This window comes from Electrophorus electricus, chromosome 6, assembly GCF_041902795.1.
Source record: "Electrophorus electricus isolate QZ-2024a chromosome 6, ASM4190279v1, whole genome shotgun sequence".
Taxonomy (NCBI): Eukaryota; Metazoa; Chordata; class Actinopteri; order Gymnotiformes; family Gymnotidae; genus Electrophorus; species Electrophorus electricus.
The window spans coordinates 2,120,001-2,140,967 of NC_137502.1; the positions used below are offsets into that span (position 1 = coordinate 2,120,001).

Below are 20,967 nucleotides of genomic sequence, written 5' to 3' on the forward strand. Positions count from 1 at the left end.
GATTACCATGACGACAGCGCAGATTCCAAAACTGAGGTAGGTACAGAGGCAGGGTTGCGCTCAGACCGTGGGAGAAGGTTGTGTTCCTTAAACTTTCCACGTTTGTCTGATGTCGTGGAAACCCAGAATCCTGCAGTGTGTGGCCGGGTAGTGTGGCACCAGGGGAATTTGTGCATTTATAGCACCTATTTGACAAGAATACAAAAGCTTTAGAAATATTTATTTGGTGTGTGTGTGTGTGGACAGTGTGCGACTGCAGAGGTAGAAGCTGATTGGCACTGAGTCTCTTATCCCAGCATGTCCTCAGCCCCCACTCCTACACCATCATGATTATATAATCTCTCTCTCTCTCATTCCCTGCTCTCTGGAGACGTATGGGATCCGTACTCTTCCCTCCGCACCGTTGTGCTTTGTTGGTTATTCCGAGCCAGCAGTTCCAGATGCACACCCACTTCTGGCTGGCTCAACACCCCTCACGTGGCGGGGGCGTCTTACGTAAGGGCTGAGTCTAGTGCGTCCGGGGGGGCGGGGGGGAACAGGCAGACAGCACGTCTGCTTCCTGCAAGTGTGAGTTGCACGAGAGAGAGAAAGAGGAGAGAGTCAGAAAGTGTTGAGAGAGAGAGAGGAAAACAGTGTTGGGTTAATAACACGTCTAGACTGAAATGCTTTTCTCTAAACCCTCATCCATACAAATTCCAGCATGAAATCTCTATCGGAGATGAGTCCTGCCTTTCCGTCGTTCTCCAAATGCCCTTCTCCATATCTGATTGTAAAGAAAGCGTCTTGCCGTCGTCAGCGAGACGTTTGGAGGCTGTGTTTGGGTCATGTAGATGTTGGTCCCTGTTCTTTCTGTTGAGTATGACTTTACCGTAAATGCATGGTGAAGATCAGATACCCTCAACAGAGTGGTATGACAATCACGCTTCATGTGGGGCTGAGCGTGCGTGTGTGTGTATGCATGCAGGCAGATGTGTGTGTTGTGCATGTGAGGTGTGTTCAGTGTAAGGATGCCACGTATGACTGGTGTAGGACTACATATAGAACTGAGGATTAATGACACAAGACAGTGGAAATGAAACTCTTTATTGAGTACAGTGAAGGACCTGGACCAGCAGCAACATGTGTGTGTGTGTGTGTGTGTGTGTGTGTGTGTGTGTGTGTACACGGGTGCGTCCATGAGTGTGTGCGTGTGTATGTACACGGGTGGTGTATATGAGTGTGTACATGTGTATGTACATGGGTGTGGGTCTGGTCTGTCTCCACCAGGGCCGCTCTCCACCCACATCTTGCCTCTCGCCGCAGGTGGAGGTGGACTCTATGTACTCAAAGAAGAAGCAGCAGGTGGAGAAGATCACCTACATCTTGGTGGCCGTTTCTCATAGTAACGACATCGCCTCGCTGTTCGAGCTGGATGCCACTACCCTGCAGCGGGCTGACTGTCTCGTTCCCAGGTTACACACACACACACACACACACACACACACACACACCGAACCGTTCCTGTCATTGTCTCCGTAGTCTGCGTTCACCATGTTGTCCTTTCCTGCTTCAGTTTTGAGTGCATTAAATTCATACTATAGTCTTCCCCAGCCTAATCTCCCTACGCCGTGTGTGTATGTTTGTCATCTTACATGAAAAAGGAATTGTGTTTCCAGCTTTCAGTAAAACTGACTTGAGGGCTGGCTACAGTTAGCCTTCACACTGAAGTCCTGTTTGACTTCCTTGATGAGTGTGACACAACGTCACACCGACTGTTCTCTGCCCCCATAGTAGAGGAGACATTGGGTTAAAAGCCCTGGGGCACCATGTTAATATCCTGGAGATCCTAAACCAGCTCTGTGATTCCAGGAACTCTTATGTCCGACTGAGAAACCTGTGCACCAACACCTGGGTTACAAGCACCAACATCCCTATCGACACGGATGAGGACCGACCTGTGATGCTGAAGGTGGGTGAAGGTTATGGTGTGAGGGGGCTAGCCTGGGGAGTGTAGCATACCCACCCTTGCTGACCGTGCATACAGTTGCTGGATGCCTGTTCTCTTCTCTGGCCTTGCAGATTGGTACATGTCCCATCAAGGAGGACAAGGAAGCCTTTGCTATCGTCTCTGTGCCCCTGTCGGAGGTCCGAGACCTGGACTTTGCTAACGATGCCAATAAGGTACTGGAGTCGTGTGTGAGGCAGCTAGAGATTGGTACCTTCACTCCCAATGACCGCAGGTACGCTTCATACCCACCACGAGGGGACTTTTATTTTGCAATGTGCATTAAGTTGCGTATCTGTGAGGTTTGAATGGTTGGACATGGTGGTGCGATAGTGTGGGATAGGTTGTGTTTTTGAGCACGCTGTGGTTTAGACATTGTGTGTGTGTCGCACAGGTTTGTGAACAAGCTGCTAGAAGATTTGATCTTCTTTGTGTGTGATGTGGCCAACAACGGCCAGGATGTGCTCTCTGTGGTCATCTCCAACCCCAACAGAGAGAGACAGAAACTAATGAGGGAGCAGAATATTCTCGCCCAGGTATGCACACGCATGCGCACACACATACGGGGGTGCGCACGCGTACACACACACAGTCATAAACATGTTTGTGCGGGCCTTAGAGAATGTTGCACATCCACACACCCATTTAAATACTTGGATTAAAATATAATGTAAAATGCACAAAACATCATTGAAATATTTGTCCAGAGTCATTATGCAATTCAAACTTCTGCCCACAGTAAGTCTCACCTTCATGAACCAAATAGCATCTTCTCCAAACACACAAGATCACTACTGAACACTACTGCAAGATCTGATACTGAACAGTACTGAATACTGAACAGTACTGTAATAACTGATACTGTACACTACTGCAACATCTGATACTGAAGTATACTGAACACTACTGCAACATCTGATACCGAACAGTACTGAATACTGAACAGTACTTTGCTGGTTGTTTGTCTTTTAAGGGATTTACAGACTCAGTAAGTACACACATTCTGTGGATGTGCAAGACTGTTTGCATATTAAGGTTTTAATAGATGTTTAGGTATTAGGTGTTGGATATTAGCGATATTAAGATATCAGAGGCTCATTTTACAAAGGTTATCTCCAGAAAATGTTACCTTCTTGATTTCTGTATTTTTTTGTGTTTATTTGTGTTTGTGTGTGTGTTATCAGATCTTTGGTATCCTGAGAGCCCCGCTGGGTGGAGGTGAATCCCGTCCTGTGGTGCCACTGGAGGAGCTGAGTGAGCAGTGTAATACCCAGTTCAAGTACATGCTCCAGCTCTGCTATAGAGCACTGCGGCACTCGCAGCAGGACTACCGGAAGAACCAGGCACGAATACACACATACATCCTCACACATGCGTGACCAAGGGTTCCAGTGTCTACAGTGTCCTGATTGGAGTGACCCAGGTGACACGTCTACCAGTGGGTTAACCCTCTTCTCTTTTCCTCTTCCTGTCAGGAGTACATAGCCAAGAAGTTCTCCATCATGCAAGCTCAGATTGGCTATGAGATCCTGGCAGAAGACACCATCACCGCTCTGCTGCACAACAACCGGAAGCTCCTGGAGAAACACATCACGGCACGCGAAATCGAGACCTTCGTGAAGCTGCTGCGCAAGACGCGAGAGCCGAGGTGCACCACCGCCGCCTCGAACACCACTGAACACCACCAAAGGCAGACTGCCACCTCAAAAATATGCTCGCAAATGACACCCCACCAAACACCACCAAACATGGTCTGCAGTGTCCTTTGCTGATGACGTGTTGGTATTGTCACTCAGACACACTAGGAGTGAGTTGGTAAATTAAACGTAGCGCTCTGCCCGCAGGTTTCTGGATTACCTCTCAGACCTCTGCGTTTCCAACAAAACGGCCATCCCTGTTACACAGGAGCTCATCTGCAAATTCATGCTGAACCCCGGCAACGCCGACATACTCATGCAGACCAAGTGAGTGAGAACGGCCAGGGGCGGCGCGCCGTGGTGACCTGCTACACATCTAACTACACTTTAAATCCGTGTGCGCGTATGTGTTGCCCACCCAGGCTGCTTGCACCCAGCGGTAGCGGTCTGGACAGTCCACTCATGCACGACGACAGCGAGGAGGATGAGGTCTGGCTCTACTGGATTGATGAGAACAAGGAGCCCTATGGCAAGTCCATCCGCCACCTGGCGCAGGATGCCAAGAGCAGCAACAAAAAAGACATGGACAGCCTCACCTACTACAGGTCCACCTTCCTCACTGTCTGCCTGCACTATAATAGCAATAGATGGTGGCGATATGTGATTTAATCTTTATTAATGTTTATTTATAGGGAGTTTTATATCGTCTTTCTTCATATAGCACTTTACGTTTGGAGTGTAAAAGACGATATTTCCTGCGGCGGGTAAACATCTGTGGAATCTTGCTTCCCCCCCCCCCCCCGCTGCAGATGCCAGCTGAACCTCTTTGCCAAGATGTGTCTGGACCGCCAGTACCTGGCCATCAACCAGATCTCAACCCACATGCCCGTGGAGTTGATCCTGCGCTGCATGTGTGACGAGTGTTTGCCCTTTAACCTCCGTGCCTCCTTCTGTCGTCTCATGTTGCACATGCACGTGGACCGCGACCCTCAGGAGGCCGTGGTGCCTGTCCGCTACGCCCGCCTCTGGAACGAGATCCCCTCGAAGGTCACTGTGAAAGAGTGAGTGTGCGAGGCCGGGGACAGGCTGCAGGGGGCGCTCGAGGTCCAGGCCAGCCTTTTCGCTGGCCGATGTTTGCCAGGTTGTGCCCGTTGTCGTGGTTGCAGACGTTCTTCTCGTACTGCTGGATCTCAAGTGTGTGTGTGTGTGTGTGTGTGTGGCAGGTATGACTACGAGTTCCGAGACATGTCCAGAGAAGACATGAAGAATAAGCTCGCCTCCACCATGGACTTTGTCGACGAGTACCTGAAAGACGTCCTGGTCCAGTCCTTTCCCTTCGGAGACGAGGAGAAGAATGAGCTCACTCTGGAGGTGATCTGATCTGATCTGATTTGACCCCTCACCACCACCACCCCTCGGTGCTTTTATGAGCTAAGTGGCCTTTGTCTGTCTGTGTGTGTCTCTCTCTCTCTCTCAGGTGGTTAACTTGGCAAGGAATCTGGTCTATTTCGGTTTCTACAGCTTCGATGAGCTGCTGGGTCTCACCCGCACCCTCCTGGCCATCCTGGACATTGTGCAGCATCCTCTCACCTTCATGTCCAAGCTGAGCAAACAGCACCCTGACGCAGGTCAGACCAGGGTGCCTCACCACAAGCCTCCTCTTGGCTGTACGCAGACCACTGAGAAGTGTGTGTGTGTGTGTGTGTGTGTGTGTGTGTAGGTAATAATGTCCTGCGCACTATCCACGGCGTGGGCGAGATGATGACTCAGATGGTTCTCAGCAGAGGAACCATGCTCCCCAACAGCCCCGAGTCCACACAGATGACGAACCTCGCAAACCCGCTCAGTTGTCCTAACAACCAGGACGTGGTTGTGATGGACACCAAGCTGAGGATCATCGAGATTCTGCAGGTGCTGGCCGTGTGTTCACCATAGACCACTGTGAATACAGAGCACGCACACTAATGCGATGCTAGCAGTAAAAAGCAGTATTTGGCATGAACTTGGTCAGTTGGCATGAGCTGGGTCAGTTGTCCTGTCGGCGTTTTAGAAAGGCTTTGTAGGTGTACACGCCTGCTGTCTCTCTGTTGCCATGGATGGTCACCTTCAGCCCTTCCTCACTGGTTGGTGTTTGACCCCAGAACTGCTGGTGGCTTGTACCAGCTCAACACAGAATCAACAAACCTAAATGACATTGTCAGCCGTGGTTGCATGGTCAGGAACTGACCACTGGTGAATGGGGTATACCGTGTCTGAAGCGTTTTGCGTGTTAATATAAGGCTCCGTAATTGTACTCTTGTAAAATTAAAGTATTAAATTAGCTTTCAGAGTCGGGTTGACATTGCTTTGTGGTGGGTTATATTTTCTGTAAAAAAAAATTGGTTTTAAACTTAGACAGCACACAGTTTATGCCCTGGGATTATGTCCCGTGGAAGCCGATGGCACATGACTTTGTCTCTGCAACCAAGCATCTGACACAACCTAAGACCGTTCTGCTGTACTCCTATGTGTCAACCCTGCATGTGCCGTTCCACCATAGTTCATTCTGAGCGTGCGTCTGGATTACCGGATCACCTACCTCCTCTCCGTCTACAAGCAAGAGTTCAGAGACCAGAGCATAACGGACAGCACGACGTCGGACTTTGCACAGACGCCAGCTGGTGAGGACGCACTCGGTGTCGAAACACGTTTCCCTTGTGCGTCCAGGCAAATCCAGGTTCCATTGGCTGACTATAGGCTGTGTGTGTGTGTGTGTGTGTGTGTGTGTGTGTGTGTGTAGAGCCAAACTTGGAAGAGATTGCTGAACTGGCTGAGAACATGTTTGCTGGAAGGTGAGTTTAAGGCCATTTTAAGTTTTTCAAGTCATTTGTGAGCTCCTTCTTTATAAGTGAGTGATAAGTGAGCACTAGGGAGGTGTAACGTTTTGCGCGTGGTCTATTAACAGCTCCCTGCCGGACTTTCTGTATGTGTGTTAACGGAAGTCCTGTTCCCACGTTAGTGACTGATGTCAGCTTTTACATCTCATAACTGCTGTTCGTCACAATGTTTTTACATGAAAGAATCATATAATTATGGAATTATGTTCAGTGTGTTCGCAACTTTTTTAAAAGAGAAATGGAATGTAGCTGAGCTGAACAGCAACAAAAATGTGTGTGTGTGTGTGGATCTCAGTAAGGAAAGCACCTCAGTAGACCTGGACGATGAAGGCGGCCGAACGTTTCTGCGAGTCCTGATTCACCTCATCATGCAGGACTACCCTCCTCTGGTCTCCGGCTCTCTGCAGCTCATCTTCAAACACTTCAGCCAGAGAGCTGAGGTCCTCCAGGCCTTCAAACAGGTCCCTCAACCCCTTCTCTCACCCCTCCGCTTCACTTCAGTCTCACGTTGGGGTTTCTCTCCTACGTTTCTTGTATTTTCATCGCCGCCGTGTTCCCGTGTGCAGGTGCAGCTGCTAGTCTCGGAGTCCGACGTGGAAAGCTACAAGCAGATCAAGGCAGACCTGGACCAGCTCCGGCTGACGGTGGAGAAGTCAGAGCTGTGGGTGGAGAAGAGCGGGGGCTACGGAAACGAGGACATTGCTGAAAACCAGGCCAAGGAGCAGAACATGGAGGTACGCCCTCTAGTGGCAGACACAGCAGCCTTACTCACCTGGTAACTCCGTTTAGAGTTCCAAGTAGCTAGACCAGGACATGGAGACACCTAGCTAGCACAATGAGAAGTTAAAAACACATCTGAGTGGTTCAGGTGCCACTTAAATTAAGAGAGAATATACTGAGCATCACTGACTTTTAAGTGGAAAGTGTGTGTGTGCTGTATATTGTGTGTTTATGAAATGTGATGTCTCTTTGTGTGTGTTACAGGACATGGGCCTCCTGAGTCCCGTACAGGACGGAAATGCTAAGCCACAGATAGATAGCAACAAGGCCAACAACTATAAAATCGTCAAAGAGGTGGGTAAAGCTGTAATTGGGCACGGCTGTAATTGCCTCTTGTCAGATAGCACATCGTCTCACAGTTCCCTTCCGAGAGACATCACCACCTCCATGTTAAGGCCGTTCCTCTTGCAGAAGCTGATGTAGGTGTAGGTGTTTTCTCCTGCTGTGGGTGAGTGTCATGGTAACAGGCTTGCGTTGGTCACTAGATCCTGCAGCGCCTCAGTCGGCTGTGCTACAACATTAAGAAGGTGCGCATGCAACAGCAGCGTCTGCTGAAGAACATGGGGGCTCACACGGTGGTCCTGGACCTGCTCCAGATCCCCTATGACAAAGTAAGTACCTGGACACGCCTTCCAAATGAGTCACGACAGTCTCCCTGACCTGTCTGTCCTCTCCGGGTCCGGTGGGGCGTGTTGGTGAATTAACACGCTGATGTTTTAACTTGCTGTCCCCTCATATCTGTCTTCAGCAAGACACAAAGATGTTGGAGATTATGAACCTGGCCCACACGTTCCTGCAGAACTTCTGCCTGGACAACCCTCAGAATCAGATCCTGCTCCATAAACACATCAACCTCTTCTTGACCCCGGGGGTAGGTTCCAGCAGCTCCCGAGCCCTGAGCCCGAGGGGCGTGCGGTTGGTCCCACGTACGCGCACAGCTGCAGCACCGTTGCCGAGTTGACAGTAGCCTCTCTTGGCTCTCTCATACAGCTCCTGGAGGCAAAGACCATGCGCTACATTTTCCAGAACAACAGCCACCTGTGCAATGACATCAGCGACCGCGTGGTGCACCACTTTGTGCAGTGCATCGCCATGCACGGACGCCACGTGGACTACCTGCGTTTTCTGCAGACCATCGTCAAGGCCGACGGCAAGAACATGAAGAAGTGCCAGGACAAGGTGATGACAGAGGTGAGGAAGCCAGGCTGGACCACTGCGGGGAGGGTGGGCACTTGGAGGGGTACTGGGCTATACCACTGGGTTAGGCACTTGGAGGGGTACTGGGCTATACCACTGGGTTGGGCACTTGGAGGGGTACTGGGCTATACCACTGGGTTGGGCACTTGGAGGGGTACTGGGCAAATAGATCAGTTGTTATTGAGATCCTTCTGTCCTTATTTGTTTTATGCTTTAACTGTCTTGTAGCAGTCATTGGACTGTAATCGTTTCTAAAGTGGAAACTGACGCCTGTCCCTACTTGTCGTCCGCCACAGCTGGCGAATGGTGGCGAAGATGTGCTCGTCTTCTACAATGACCGCGCCTCTTTCCACACCTTCCTGGAGATGATGACCTCGGAGAAAGTTCGCCAGGACCCAGACGGTCAGCTGGCCTACCACACCAACTTGGTGGAGCTGCTGGCTGCATGTACCGAGGGCAAGAACGTCTACACGGAGATCAAATGCAACTCCCTGCTTCCCCTTGACGACATTGTCAAGGTGGTCGTCCACGAAGACTGCATCCCGGAGGTCAGTGGGCCCCCTCGTCTCCACGGCTTCCTGCGAGGGGCTAACCTGAGCGGCTAGCCTGGGGACAGACCAGTGGCCATCGTTTGGTTGGGCGCAGGTGGTTTCTGCTTATGGTTAGGACTATAGGTGCTGGTTTGCTCTTTCTGAACCCACCACACCGATGTCCCTAAAGTCCCTCAAAGTCCCTGTTGTGGATTTTGCAGAAATAATCTTGTTTGGTTATAAGATTATAGTAGGTTTTCCTTCTCATGTTCTTGCAACATGTGACTGTCCGGAATGTCCTTTGACAGTTAAAAGATAAAATAATTGATTGGTCACTCAAAAGAGAGGAAGCTTGATGCAAATAATCCACTGGGTGATGTCACCAGTGCTGCTGCATTGTGTCATGGGGAGAGGAGGAGAACAGGGTCGATTGCCACGGTTACACATTTCAGCCTGCTTCTTGGATGGGTTCCCCTGCAGGTAAAGATAGCCTACGTGAACTTCGTGAACCACTGCTACGTTGACACTGAAGTGGAGATGAAGGAGATCTACACCAGCCATCACATCTGGAAGCTGTTTGAGAACTTCCTCATTGACATGGCCCGGGTAAAAAGGCTAGCACAATCCCTTCTAAAATTTCCCTCACAGGCCTTATCCAGATTCCATGCTCCATGTGTGTGTGTGTGTGTGTGTGCCCTCCAGGTATGTAACACCTCCACAGACAGGAAGCATGCGGACACTGTGCTGGAGAAGTATGTCACAGAGACCATCATGGCCATCATCAAGGGTTTCTTTAGCTCCCAGTTCTCCGTCAACAGTGCTAACCTGAAGGTAGAGTGTGTGTAGAGGTACACCTTCTTCACTGTGGCTGATCCAGTATGTCTCGTGGGTCAGCTCCGATCCAGTCCGTCTGGCTAGCGTCACCCCCCCCCCCCCACTCCGTCAAGTCTTCTCTCACGTTTACTAAGCACACATTTATTAACTCTTTATCTTTTTCTCTTTGTGGTTTGCCAGATGCATCAGGAGCTTTTTATCAAGCTGCTGGAGTCAGCACTGAGACTTTACAACTGTCCGTGGCTCGTGACCGTACAGAAGACCAACACTGAGTCTTGCATTAAGACCCTGGCCGACGTGGGTGAGTTTGAGCCCCAGAAGCAGCTAATGACCCACTTTTGAACTGTTGGTATTTACTACCCCACAGATGCTAGATTTCTGCTAGTTATATAAAGGCACAATTTCATTGCAGAAAACATCACAGCAGATGACGTAGATGCTGGAAGAAATGTCTGAGAAATGTATCACACTTCACTACTGACTGTCATCGCAAAATTGCTTAAAAAATAAAAATACGGCTAGAAAAAACTGCTGAAATGCTGAAAGTCACGGCGCTAACCTAGCCGAGCAACAAAAATACACAGATATTTTTACCAAACATATGATGTTTATTTAGCTACATCAACCCATATCACTGTTTCCCACTGACAATGAATAGGATCATGTATGCCAGGTATGATCCACCAGCATGCTGATGCTGGTTTTGTTACTATCATTATTGATGTGACTGTAGTTATTAGTTATTCATGTGACTGCCATTACTCACACACACTCTGGAGAACTGGTGAAAAATCCATGTGCTACATGAAACTCAAATGATCAGTCTGTAACGTGTTGGTGTGTCTTTTAAATGAGGCGCTGAGAAAGGCCACATCCTGAATGCAGTGTTAAGCTAAACTCCATATTTCCCATGTTCCCTTCAGCTAAAAACCGCAACATTCCCATCCCAGTGGATCTGGACAGTCAGGTGAACACGCTGTCTCTGAAGACACACACCACCATGGTGCAGCGTGCGGCTAAGGACTGGAGGCTCAACGCTGTCCGCTTTCGTCCCCGCAAGGACATTCAGGGCGGTCTGGACTATAAGAACATCATTGAGAAACTGCAGGTACTGCAGGTGATGTGGCCCTGAGACCTAGGTGATGGAGGTGTCGGGCCCCGTGACCCTGCTGGCCGAGGGTTGGAGCTCCTTCTGCAGGCCTCCCTGGTCCCTCCCAGCAGCTCACGTTCTCTCCGTTCAAACCTCCTGAGGTAGTTGTTGTTTGCACACTGTTACACCTTCATCACCTTTTCCGGGGTGTGTGTGTGTGTGTGTGTGTGTGTGTCCACGTGCATGTGCAGGGTATGGTGGCGTACCTGAAGGAGCAGTTCAGTCCATGGGTGGAGGCTGAGTTCTCTGTGTTGGTTGATGTACTGTACAACCCAGAGATGTTGTTTCCTGAGATGGCAAGGCTACGATGTGAAACCGGTGCTTTCATGACAAAGTGAGACGTTTATATGCACGCACGCACACGTATGCTCATACGAACACAGCCCAAGATATCAGTTATTGAAATCAAAGCTCATTATATCTCCGTGTACGATGGACTAAACCACATCCGCTCACAAGTCAAGCCAGAATTCCCCCACATGTGTGTTAAACTAAGGTGCACAATCTGTGGGCGTATATGTTTTTAACATTTAATGGTTTTCTAAATAATCATACTAAGCATTTGCACTCATCTCATCCAGCAGAGGTTGTTTTGTCCAGCTGCAGCAGGTGATCAGGGCAGGACGGTGGGCTGTCTGCATGCCTGAGAACAGGAGAAGGGTGTATGACCACCTGATGTGCCTGTGATGTTGCATAAGCACTCAGGCCCGCGTGATTCACCCTGAAAACCACAGCACAGAGCCCAGAAAAACCCACCTGCTGCAGCGCTCGCGTACTCTTATGTAATGTCAGTTAGAGGTGGGCGATACAGCAGAAATGTTCCATCACAATACTCGGAATACATTTTCGCAATACATTCATGATTTTTAAGGTTTGCTAACAAGAAACAAATACTCTGCTTCAGTCGAACACTTGCGCTCGTGTTGTGAAACCATAAGAACAATTGTATTTCAATTTTGCTTTCACAAAAATAAACTGTTTCTTAAGAAACAGGCATGGAACACTAAATACTTAGTAAAGAAAAGAGATGGTAATAATGGACTTCTTATTGATGAAGATCCCCCTCACCCTTCCCGAAAAGCGGCAGAACTGCGGAGGTTGGATGAGTTGAACGTGAAGGTGTGGCAGGGTGAGCCCGGTGGAGTTGCGCTCACCGGAGGGGTGGGTCTTGTGTCTGCTTTCAGACTGATCAAACACACCAAGAAGCTGATGGACAAGGAGGAGAAGCTCTGCATCAAGGTCCTGCAGACCCTCGAGGAGATGCTGGACCAGAAGGAGAGCTTTGACGAACGGGTCAGTCCTGGACACCCCCCACACCTTCTGCCAAACCTCACGCGGCGTGAGGGTTCGTGCTAGGCTGAGTGTAACGGCAGTGAGTTCTAAAGACAGAGTTATAAGCAGAAGATCGCAGCATAAAGGTCTAGCGTCACCTCTCCTCTGCACTTCTGTTTCTGTACAACGAAATTATTTTTTATTTCAGGTCGTATCTTTTAAAATTTATTTATTTAAGATATTGATTTTCATACAGACATGTTTTGAGGTCGTCGTAAAGTAAAATCTAAAATTAATCACAGAAAACAAAAACCCTTTGAAAGTTAACTTCTAAAACTAATTGAATTCCAGTTGTTTGTGTTTTTATTGCTTTTGAAGTGTGTGTGTGTGTGTGTGTGTGTGTGTGTGTGTGGCGGGGGGGCGTTTATGTCCTGGAGTTCTGATTGAAAGACCCGTGTATGAAACGCAGTCTGATGTTTGGTTACTACGGATATCAGTATCCATCTTCACGCAAGCCAAACCGCTGTTCTGTGCGGCGTCTCCTTATCTGTGTATCTGGTGCACTGTGTGCTAGCTGGCCTGTCTCACTCCAAGATGAGTGTTATTACGGCGGGGGTGGGATGAAGGCTGTCTGATGTAGGCTGCCTCCAGAAGGACTCCGGAGAAATCTCCAGGAGGTCTCTGCTGGCAGTCACCAGGAGAGGGTGCTAGAGGGACCTAAATGACACTTAAACCTGTTGACCCCTGAGGGAGAGGTGTGTGTGTGTGTGTGTGTGTGTGTGTGTGTGTGTGTGTGTGTGTGTGTGTGTGTGTGTGTGTGTGTGTGTGTGTGTGTGTGTGTGTGTGTGTGTGTGTGTGAGCGAGATGGATGACCTAAGCTCTCCCCACAGACTTCTGGTAGCATTGGCTGGGAGCTGAGAGTCTCAGACAGCTGATCAGTATTCAGCCGACAGAGCAGAGAGTGTTGTTACATAAGGCAGATGCACGTGAGGATGTGCTCGGTGTACCATGCAGAGAAAGAGAGAGTGAGACAGATGGAGAGTGAGAGGCAGAGAGAGTGAGTAACAGAAAGATGGATATAGAGTGAGTGAGAGAGAGACAGACGGACAGAGAGCGAGACCGACAGACACAGACGGAGAGTGAGTGAGATACAGATGGAGAGTGAGAGACAGACAAAGAGTGAGACACAGACAGAGAATGCGAGAGAGAGGGGGGGGCTGTTACAGCAGCCCAGCATAACAAATCAATACTGCAGAGAGCAGACTGCAGCCAGAGGGAGGGAGGGAGAGAGGGAGTGAGAGAAAGAGTGAGTGAGAGAGTGCACGAGCCAGACAGGGATGAGAAGCTTTGACGCAGCATAACTGGAGCTCCAGTCCCAACCTTCTCCTCCTGCACAGTATCTCGCAGCCTCTCACCTTTGAGGTGACGATCAGAGAAGAGTGCTGTCATTTAGAGGTGTGTGTGTGTGTGTGTGTGTGTGTGTGTGTGTGTGTGTCCTTGTCCTGTATGTGGTGCTGCAGTCACACACAGGCCCGAGTGCAGTTTAGCGCCGTGCTGCGTGGGAGGGGCAGGGGGAGGGGGAAGCCATGCGAGGGTGGGGCCAGGCAGTGGAGGGTGGGGCCTGGCGCTGAGCCCAGCCTGCTCAGTCCATGAGGAGACAGAGCAGGGGGTGATGTGCTTACGTAACCAGGCTGCAGTGACTGAGCCAGACTCACGTGGCCCATCACGTGTTTTTTTTCCCTCTCTCTCTCTCTCTCCCTGTCTCTCTTTCTCGCTCTCGTGACTCAGTTGCTAAGCAGCAGGTCATGACTCATGAGTATGTATAATTGGTCTGAAGGTCTCTGTGCCTTCTAGAGGTTCTGTGTGTGCGTCTGTGTAGATACAATACAGGACTCCCAACTTTGGTTTCCGTTCTGATCCTTTAACGTGCTACTTACAGTGGTAGATGAGTGGTGGTTTGTCTCATGAGGACAGCGTGGCATCCAGGGACACAGCAGCAGGGTCTGAATCAAATCTACAGAATGTCCACTAGTTTCTCAGGGCTACCCCACCCTGCTCCGTAGATGGGTCACATACCACACACGAGCTATCGTCTCTAGTTTCCACTCTGTGTGTGTGTGTGTGGGTTTATCTGAGCTCTGAGTACAGCAAGGTGATTTGAGGGTGGGTGTGGTTGGGTCAGAACGCTTCAGTACAGCTGATGGAAAAAATGTAGATATGAGTATTTTTATTAATTGGATATTTTATAGATTTAAAATGTCAGTCATTACTATTCTTGGATGACCGTGTGTGTGTGTGTGTGTGTGTGTGTGGAGGGGAGTCGCTAGGTGTAACTGAAAAATCTTGTCTTACTGCCAGTTTGACTGAATCTCACCAGTCACAAAGCTGTCGACTCTCCTTTCTTAGCTTAATACGCTACATACACTCAGGCCTTATTAAAAAATAGGAAGTGTGTGTGTGTGTGTGTGGGGGGGGAGACATCATGTCATTCAGGTCTCTGTGGCTAGTCATGCCCCAAGAGTGAACTGTCTCACATTACTCGTGTGTGTGTGTGTGTGTGTGTAAACCCACCTCTCCTGTTTGACACAGTAAAGAGAAGTTATGTAATTCTTTCTCTTTTCCTCTCTGTCAAGTTTCACACCACTGCCCTTAGGCTAAGCAGCTTTACAGATTACCAACCTCCCACTTATAAATCTCTCTCACGCGCACGCTCAGAGCCTGCGGGCCTTTCTGATAACCCCCCTGGATTATCACTATCCCAGAGCAACACACACATCAGCAGACCACCCTCTCCTGAGCGCTCAGATAAAGCGCACACTCGCTCACAATCGTGCAGATGCATAACCACCAGACTCCAACTTTCCGCGGTGTGGAGAGACGCTTGTGTCCAGGGATCCACACCTTTAAACGCATCGCGTAGTCACTGCACTATAAAAGTAGCCAGCAACGATTAGATGGGGAAGATTTAAAGAACTGATCAAATCCTCAGACGTGCGAGTTGTGCAGCAGTCAGACGTGATCTCGCAGCGAGTGTGCACACGGCCAAATTCTCCGTGGCTTAATGGCTCATGGTGAAATCCATCAGGAACGAGGCCACACCATACACCATGCCCCTTTTAAACTCCGCCCAAATCCCGACAGTCTATGCGCTTCACGTCAGGAGTATAAACCATAACATAAGCAAAACGATGCTTAAAGCATCGTGAACATTTGTCAAAGCGGATATTGGAGGAGTTGTGTGTGATGCGCGTAATCAGTTGAAAGCACTTCAATAATTTAGTTTTTAATCTTCTACAGTTTAGGTCATGTCCCCTGCGTTGAACTCCCACTTTCACACAGTGGAGAAATGTCAAAGTTTGGTTTTGAGATTTGAAACATGGCTTGTTGCCATCCTCCCAAGTCTCTAACACATTTAGGGCCGATTCCCAATCACGTTCTCCATCCGAGTCCACGTCTGGCCCTGGCAAGCGATGCCTTTATTTGGCAGTGACACGGTTGTCCTCCAAACGTCTGATAAGCCTACCGGTTTAGACGGTCTTGTGGTGCTCTTTGACGTCTTCCACAGTCTGAGAAAGTGTGGGGTTGCCATAGAGATGGCACACGGTGCACGTCTGTGTTCTGCAGAGCAAAGGGTCCCATTTCCATTCCTGTGGATGACAGTTTGCTGACGTTTCCTGATCCAACACGGTTATTAAATCTGCTCGTTAACTGGAGCATTGGATTAGGCAACAGATGCATCTGTGAAAAGCCTGCCCCAGCACGCATGGTATGCCCTCAGCCAGCGTATTGTGTGTTGGCATCTGCTCGGCTGTGTTAGCGCTCGCGCTGTAGCTCCCGAGACCGCCAGCACACCAGCCCACAGCTAACTTGGACATTTGCGTCGGGGAATTCCCGGAGAGCTTCGCCGAGTGACTCGGCCCACGTCAGTGTTGTGTGTTTCAGGGCTGCCTGTCTACTGTGGGGAGTACTGCTGCATGTTGGAGACGTTCTGTAAATTAACGTCTTTTCAGGGCTACACTGTATATTCATTGCTAATTGCTATAGCAGTATTGGCTTTGGCGGTGGTGAGCTTGCAGAAAGCTTTAATATGCAAATGTGCTTTGTAACAAATTGCAATTGACCAATCCCAGATGTTCCATATAAATATTCAAAAGGATGAATCACAACATTAACATGATCCAACAAGTGTAAATAATTTTAGACAAAATAACTGGGGGACAATCAGTAACGCATGTCCATAATGGGTCAATCAGTAACGCATGTAGGGGTAAGGTTGGGGTAGAGGGAGGGTAGGGTAGGTTGGGGTAGAGGGAGGGTAGGGTAGGTTGGGGTAGAGGGAGGGTAGGGTAGGTTGGGGTAGAGGGAGGGTAGGGTAGGTTGGGGTAGAGGGAGGGTAGGTTGGGGTAGAGGGAGGGTAGGGTAGGTTGGGGTAGAAGGAGGGTAGGGTAGGGTGGGTAGAGGGAGGGTAGGGTAGGTAGAGGGAGGGTAGGGTAGGTTGGGGTAGAGGGAGGGTAGGGTAGGTTGGGGTAGAGGGAGGGGAGGGTAGGTTGGGGTAGAGGGAGGGGAGGGTAGGTTGGGGTAGAGGGAGGGGAGGGTAGGTTGGGGTAGAGGGAGGGTAGGGTAGGTTGGGGTAGAGGGAGGGTAGGTTGGGGTAGAGGGAGGGTAGGGTAGGTTGGGGTAGAAGGAGGGTAGGGTAGGGTGGGTAGAGGGAGGGTAGGGTAGGTAGAGGGAGGGTAGGGTAGGTTGGGGTAGAGGGAGGGTAGGGTAGGTTGGGGTAGAGGGAGGGGAGGGTAGGTTGGGGTAGAGGGAGGGGAGGGTAGGTTGGGGTAGAGGGAGGGGAGGGTAGGTTGGGGTAGAGGGAGGGGAGGGTAGGTTGGGGTAGAGGTAGAGGGAGGGGAGGGTAGGTTGGGGTAGAAGGAGGGTAGGGTAGGTTGGGGTAGAGGTAGAGGGAGGGTAGGTTGGTGTAGAGGGAAGGTAGGGTAGGTTGGTGTAGAGGGAAGGTAGGGTAGGTTGGGGTAGAGGGAGGGGAGGGTAGGTTGGGGTAGAGGGAGGGGAGGGTAGGTTGGGGTAGAGGGAGGGTAGGGTAGGTTGGGGTAGAGGGAGGGTAGGTTGGGGTAGAGGGAGGGTAGGGTAGGTTGGGGTAGAAGGAGGGTAGGGTAGGGTGGGTAGAGGGAGGGTAGGGTAGGTAGAGGGAGGGTAGGGTAGGTTGGGGTAGAGGGAGGGTAGGGTAGGTTGGGGTAGAGGGAGGGTAGGGTAGGTTGGGGTAGAGGGAGGGGAGGGTAGGTTGGGGTAGAGGGAGGGGAGGGTAGGTTGGGGTAGAGGGAGGGGAGGGTAGGTTGGGGTAGAGGTAGAGGGAGGGGAGGGTAGGTTGGGGTAGAAGGAGGGTAGGGTAGGTTGGGGTAGAGGTAGAGGGAGGGTAGGTTGGTGTAGAGGGAAGGTAGGGTAGGTTGGTGTAGAGGGAAGGTAGGGTAGGTTGGGGTAGAGGGAGGGGAGGGTAGGTTGGGGTAGAGGTAGAGGGAGGGGAGGGTAGGTTGGGGTAGAGGGAGGGTAGGTTGGGGTAGAGGGAGGAGAGGGTAGGTTGGGGTAGAGGTAGAGGGAGGGTAGGTTGGGGTAGAGGGAGGGTAGGTTAGGTTGGGGTAGAGGGAGGGGAGGGTAGGTTGGGGTAGAGGGAGGGTAGGTTGGGGTAGAGGGAGGAGAGGGTAGGTTGGGGTAGAGGTAGAGGGAGGGTAGGTTGGGGTAGAGGGAGGGTAGGTTAGGTTGGGGTAGAGGGAGGGGAGGGTAGGTTGGGGTAGAGGGAGGGTAGGGTAGGTTGGTGTAGAGGGAAGGTAGGGTAGGTTGGTGTAGAGGGAAGGTAGGGTAGGTTGGTGTAGAGGGAAGGTAGGGTAGGTTGGGGTAGAGGGAGGGGAGGGTAGGTTGGGGTAGAGGTAGAGGGAGGGGAGGGTAGGTTGGGGTAGAGGGAGGGTAGGTTGGGGTAGAGGGAGGGGAGGGTAGGTTGGGGTAGAGGTAGAGGGAGGGTAGGTTGGGGTAGAGGGAGGGTAGGTTAGGTTGGGGTAGAGGGAGGGGAGGGTAGGTTGGGGTAGAGGGAGGGTAAGTTAGGTTGGGGTAGAGGGAGGGTAGGGTAGGTTGGGGTAGAGGTAGAGGGAGGGGAGGGTAGGTTGGGGTAGAGGGAGGGGAGGGGAGGGTAGGTTGGGGTAGAGGGAGGGGAGGGTAGGTTGGGGTAGAGGGAGGGTAAGTTAGGTTGGGGTAGAGGGAGGGTAGGGTAGGTTGGGGTAGAGGGAGGGGAGGGGAGGGTAGGTTGGGGTAGAGGGAGGGGAGGGTAGGTTGGGGTAGAGGGAGGGGAGGGTAGGTTGGGGTAGAAGGAGGGTAGGGTAGGTTGGGGTAGAGGTAGAGGGAGGGGAGGGTAGGTTGGGGTAGAGGTAGAGGGAGGGGAGGGTAGGTTGGGGTAGAGGGAGGGGAGGGTAGGTTGGGGTAGAGGGAGGGTAAGTTAGGTTGGGGTAGAGGGAGGGTAGGGTAGGTTGGGGTAGAGGGAGGGGAGGGGAGGGTAGGTTGGGGTAGAGGGAGGGGAGGGTAGGTTGGGGTAGAGGGAGGGGAGGGGAGGGTAGGTTGGGGTAGAGGGAGGGGAGGGTAGGTTGGGGTAGAAGGAGGGTAGGGTAGGTTGGGGTAGAGGGAGGGGAGGGTAGGTTGGGGTAGAAGGAGGGTAGGGTAGGTTGGGGTAGAGGTAGAGGGAGGGGAGGGTAGGTTGGGGTAGAGGTAGAGGGAGGGGAGGGTAGGTTGGGGTAGAGGTAGAGGGAGGGGAGGGTAGGTTGGGGTAGAGGGAGGGGAGGGTAGGTTGGGGTAGAGGGAGGGGAGGGTAGGTTGGGGTAGAGGGAGGGGAGGGTAGGTTGGGGTAGAGGGAGGGTAGGGTAGGTTGGGGTAGAGGGAGGGGAGGGTAGGTTGGGGTAGAGGGAGGGGAGGGTAGGTTGGGGTAGAAGGAGGGTAGGGTAGGTTGGGGTAGAGGTAGAGGGAGGGGAGGGTAGGTTGGGGTAGAGGGAGGGTAGATTGGGGTAGAGGGAGGGTAGGGTAGGTTGGGGTAGAGGGAGGGGAGGGTAGGTTGGGGTAGAGGTAGAGGGAGGGTAGGGTAGGTTGGGGTAGAGGTAGAGGGAGGGTAGGGTAGGTTGGGGTAGAGGGAGGGTAGGGAAGGTTGGGGTAGAAGGAGGGTAGGGTAGGGTAGAGGGCAGGTGAGTGTAGTGTTACTGTAGAATTGATACCACACAATCCTGTGATTTGGTCTGCACTCTTGCATACTAAATAATTTCTGTTGCTAAATTGCTAATTTTATACTGTGTACCAGGATATGAGTGTGTGCGTGTGTAAAATAATGTTAATTGTATAGTTGTTTTCATACACAATAACAGTTCATGGCGTTAGAAGGATGGCTCATATTAGCAGCAGTTTGCATAGAGATGCGCTGTGTGTCTCCTGAACGTGATCTGAGCACTCAAAGCACGTTACAGGATGACGTGTCAGCCGTGGTTAAAGGAACGGCTGTTTCCACACCATGGACCAGTCCGGAAAAACACACACACACACACACACACACACACTGCTCTCACATGCAAGCATCGCTTGTTTGGCTTCTGCTAGTGCTGCCATTTGGGAGGACAGCTGTCCGCAGGCCCAGCCAATAGGAGAGCAGGCAGGCCACTGGACATGGTGGACAGCCAATAGGAGAACACCCAGGACACTGGACAGGGTGGACAGCCAATAGGAGAAGACCCAGGACACTGGACAGGGTGGACAGCCAGTAAGAGAGCAGGCAGGCCACAGCACAGTGAACAACCTCAGTCTTTACAATCAGAGCTGGAGAGAAAGTCCTTTATGATGAAACTCAACAGGCAATCCAGCTGTGTTCTCTCTCTTCTCTCGTTTTCTCTCAGTCTCTCATTCTTGCTTGCTCACCCTCTCTCTGTCTCTCTTCTTTTTCCATCATGGTCTCTCTCATTCTTTCTCTCCCTCTCCTGCACGTGCACTGGGTTATATAAGTGTCTCCACTGACTTGTGCCACTGTCGTGTTCATGCCTGAACAGGCCAATCGGATTTTAGGTGTATTGGGTTTTTTACCCCCTTTTTCTCTCAACAAGCCCATTTCATCAGCGTTAAAGCCAGCACTCATCACTCAGCACCTTTCAGATCTTCTCAGACCTCAGACAGACTCTGTGTTGGTGTCACTGTGAGGAGGTATACACACTTCTACAGATTGTGTTAGAAACGGCTCACACGTTTCGCTGGCCATTTGCTGTGTTTGGCCCCTCACGAGCACCGCGTTTGGCAAACCCCTGCTGTCTCCTGATCCGCAGATACTGTCGTCCCGCGAGCCATGGGGAATTGCTTGAGAATCTCAGCTTGTTTTTCGGCCCAGCAGGGAGGTGCTTTCATTAGACCCACATACGCTGGTTTTGGCAGCTTAGCGGCTCTTAAGTGCATAACACAGAAACATTTGGTGAAGAATCCAGCCAGGAGACGACCAGTTTGGAACGTTGTTCCCTGCCGATGCAAATGTCTGATGCAAATAAAGTATAAAAGTCAAAGCTAAACAGTCTCACCCAGACCAGCGACCACTTGCGAGTTTTCCCCCTCAATGGCGTCTGTGTCTTCTGAAGGGTAAAAGCTGGAGATGTTTGGGTGGAGAGTGGAGGGTGGTTAGAGGTGCTGTCTCACATCTACCCCA

General features: G+C 51.0%; 1 protein-coding gene across 3 annotated transcripts in view; it reads left to right on the forward strand.

Annotated features, from left to right (window-relative positions):
• The window catches only part of itpr2 (inositol 1,4,5-trisphosphate receptor, type 2), a 70,238-nt gene that overhangs the window by 8,834 nt on the left and 40,437 nt on the right, over nucleotides 1–20,967 (forward strand). For all 3 annotated transcript variants that reach the window (XM_035525495.2, XM_081715337.1, XM_035525496.2), the window contains 28 exons: nucleotides 1–36; nucleotides 1,303–1,451; nucleotides 1,849–1,948; nucleotides 2,059–2,219; nucleotides 2,379–2,520; nucleotides 3,169–3,327; nucleotides 3,460–3,632; nucleotides 3,829–3,948; nucleotides 4,044–4,226; nucleotides 4,431–4,682; nucleotides 4,845–4,992; nucleotides 5,099–5,249; nucleotides 5,342–5,532; nucleotides 6,161–6,281; nucleotides 6,401–6,452; nucleotides 6,793–6,958; nucleotides 7,064–7,231; nucleotides 7,482–7,571; nucleotides 7,763–7,888; nucleotides 8,026–8,148; nucleotides 8,268–8,468; nucleotides 8,771–9,022; nucleotides 9,485–9,610; nucleotides 9,707–9,835; nucleotides 10,019–10,139; nucleotides 10,762–10,946; nucleotides 11,180–11,322; nucleotides 12,173–12,281. The exon at nucleotides 1–36 is cut by the window's left edge and continues 9 nt beyond it. In XM_035525495.2, the coding sequence (XP_035381388.1) occupies nucleotides 1–36; nucleotides 1,303–1,451; nucleotides 1,849–1,948; nucleotides 2,059–2,219; nucleotides 2,379–2,520; nucleotides 3,169–3,327; nucleotides 3,460–3,632; nucleotides 3,829–3,948; nucleotides 4,044–4,226; nucleotides 4,431–4,682; nucleotides 4,845–4,992; nucleotides 5,099–5,249; nucleotides 5,342–5,532; nucleotides 6,161–6,281; nucleotides 6,401–6,452; nucleotides 6,793–6,958; nucleotides 7,064–7,231; nucleotides 7,482–7,571; nucleotides 7,763–7,888; nucleotides 8,026–8,148; nucleotides 8,268–8,468; nucleotides 8,771–9,022; nucleotides 9,485–9,610; nucleotides 9,707–9,835; nucleotides 10,019–10,139; nucleotides 10,762–10,946; nucleotides 11,180–11,322; nucleotides 12,173–12,281 (4,077 nt within the window). The remainder of the gene's footprint in view (nucleotides 37–1,302; nucleotides 1,452–1,848; nucleotides 1,949–2,058; nucleotides 2,220–2,378; nucleotides 2,521–3,168; nucleotides 3,328–3,459; nucleotides 3,633–3,828; nucleotides 3,949–4,043; nucleotides 4,227–4,430; nucleotides 4,683–4,844; nucleotides 4,993–5,098; nucleotides 5,250–5,341; nucleotides 5,533–6,160; nucleotides 6,282–6,400; nucleotides 6,453–6,792; nucleotides 6,959–7,063; nucleotides 7,232–7,481; nucleotides 7,572–7,762; nucleotides 7,889–8,025; nucleotides 8,149–8,267; nucleotides 8,469–8,770; nucleotides 9,023–9,484; nucleotides 9,611–9,706; nucleotides 9,836–10,018; nucleotides 10,140–10,761; nucleotides 10,947–11,179; nucleotides 11,323–12,172; nucleotides 12,282–20,967) is intronic.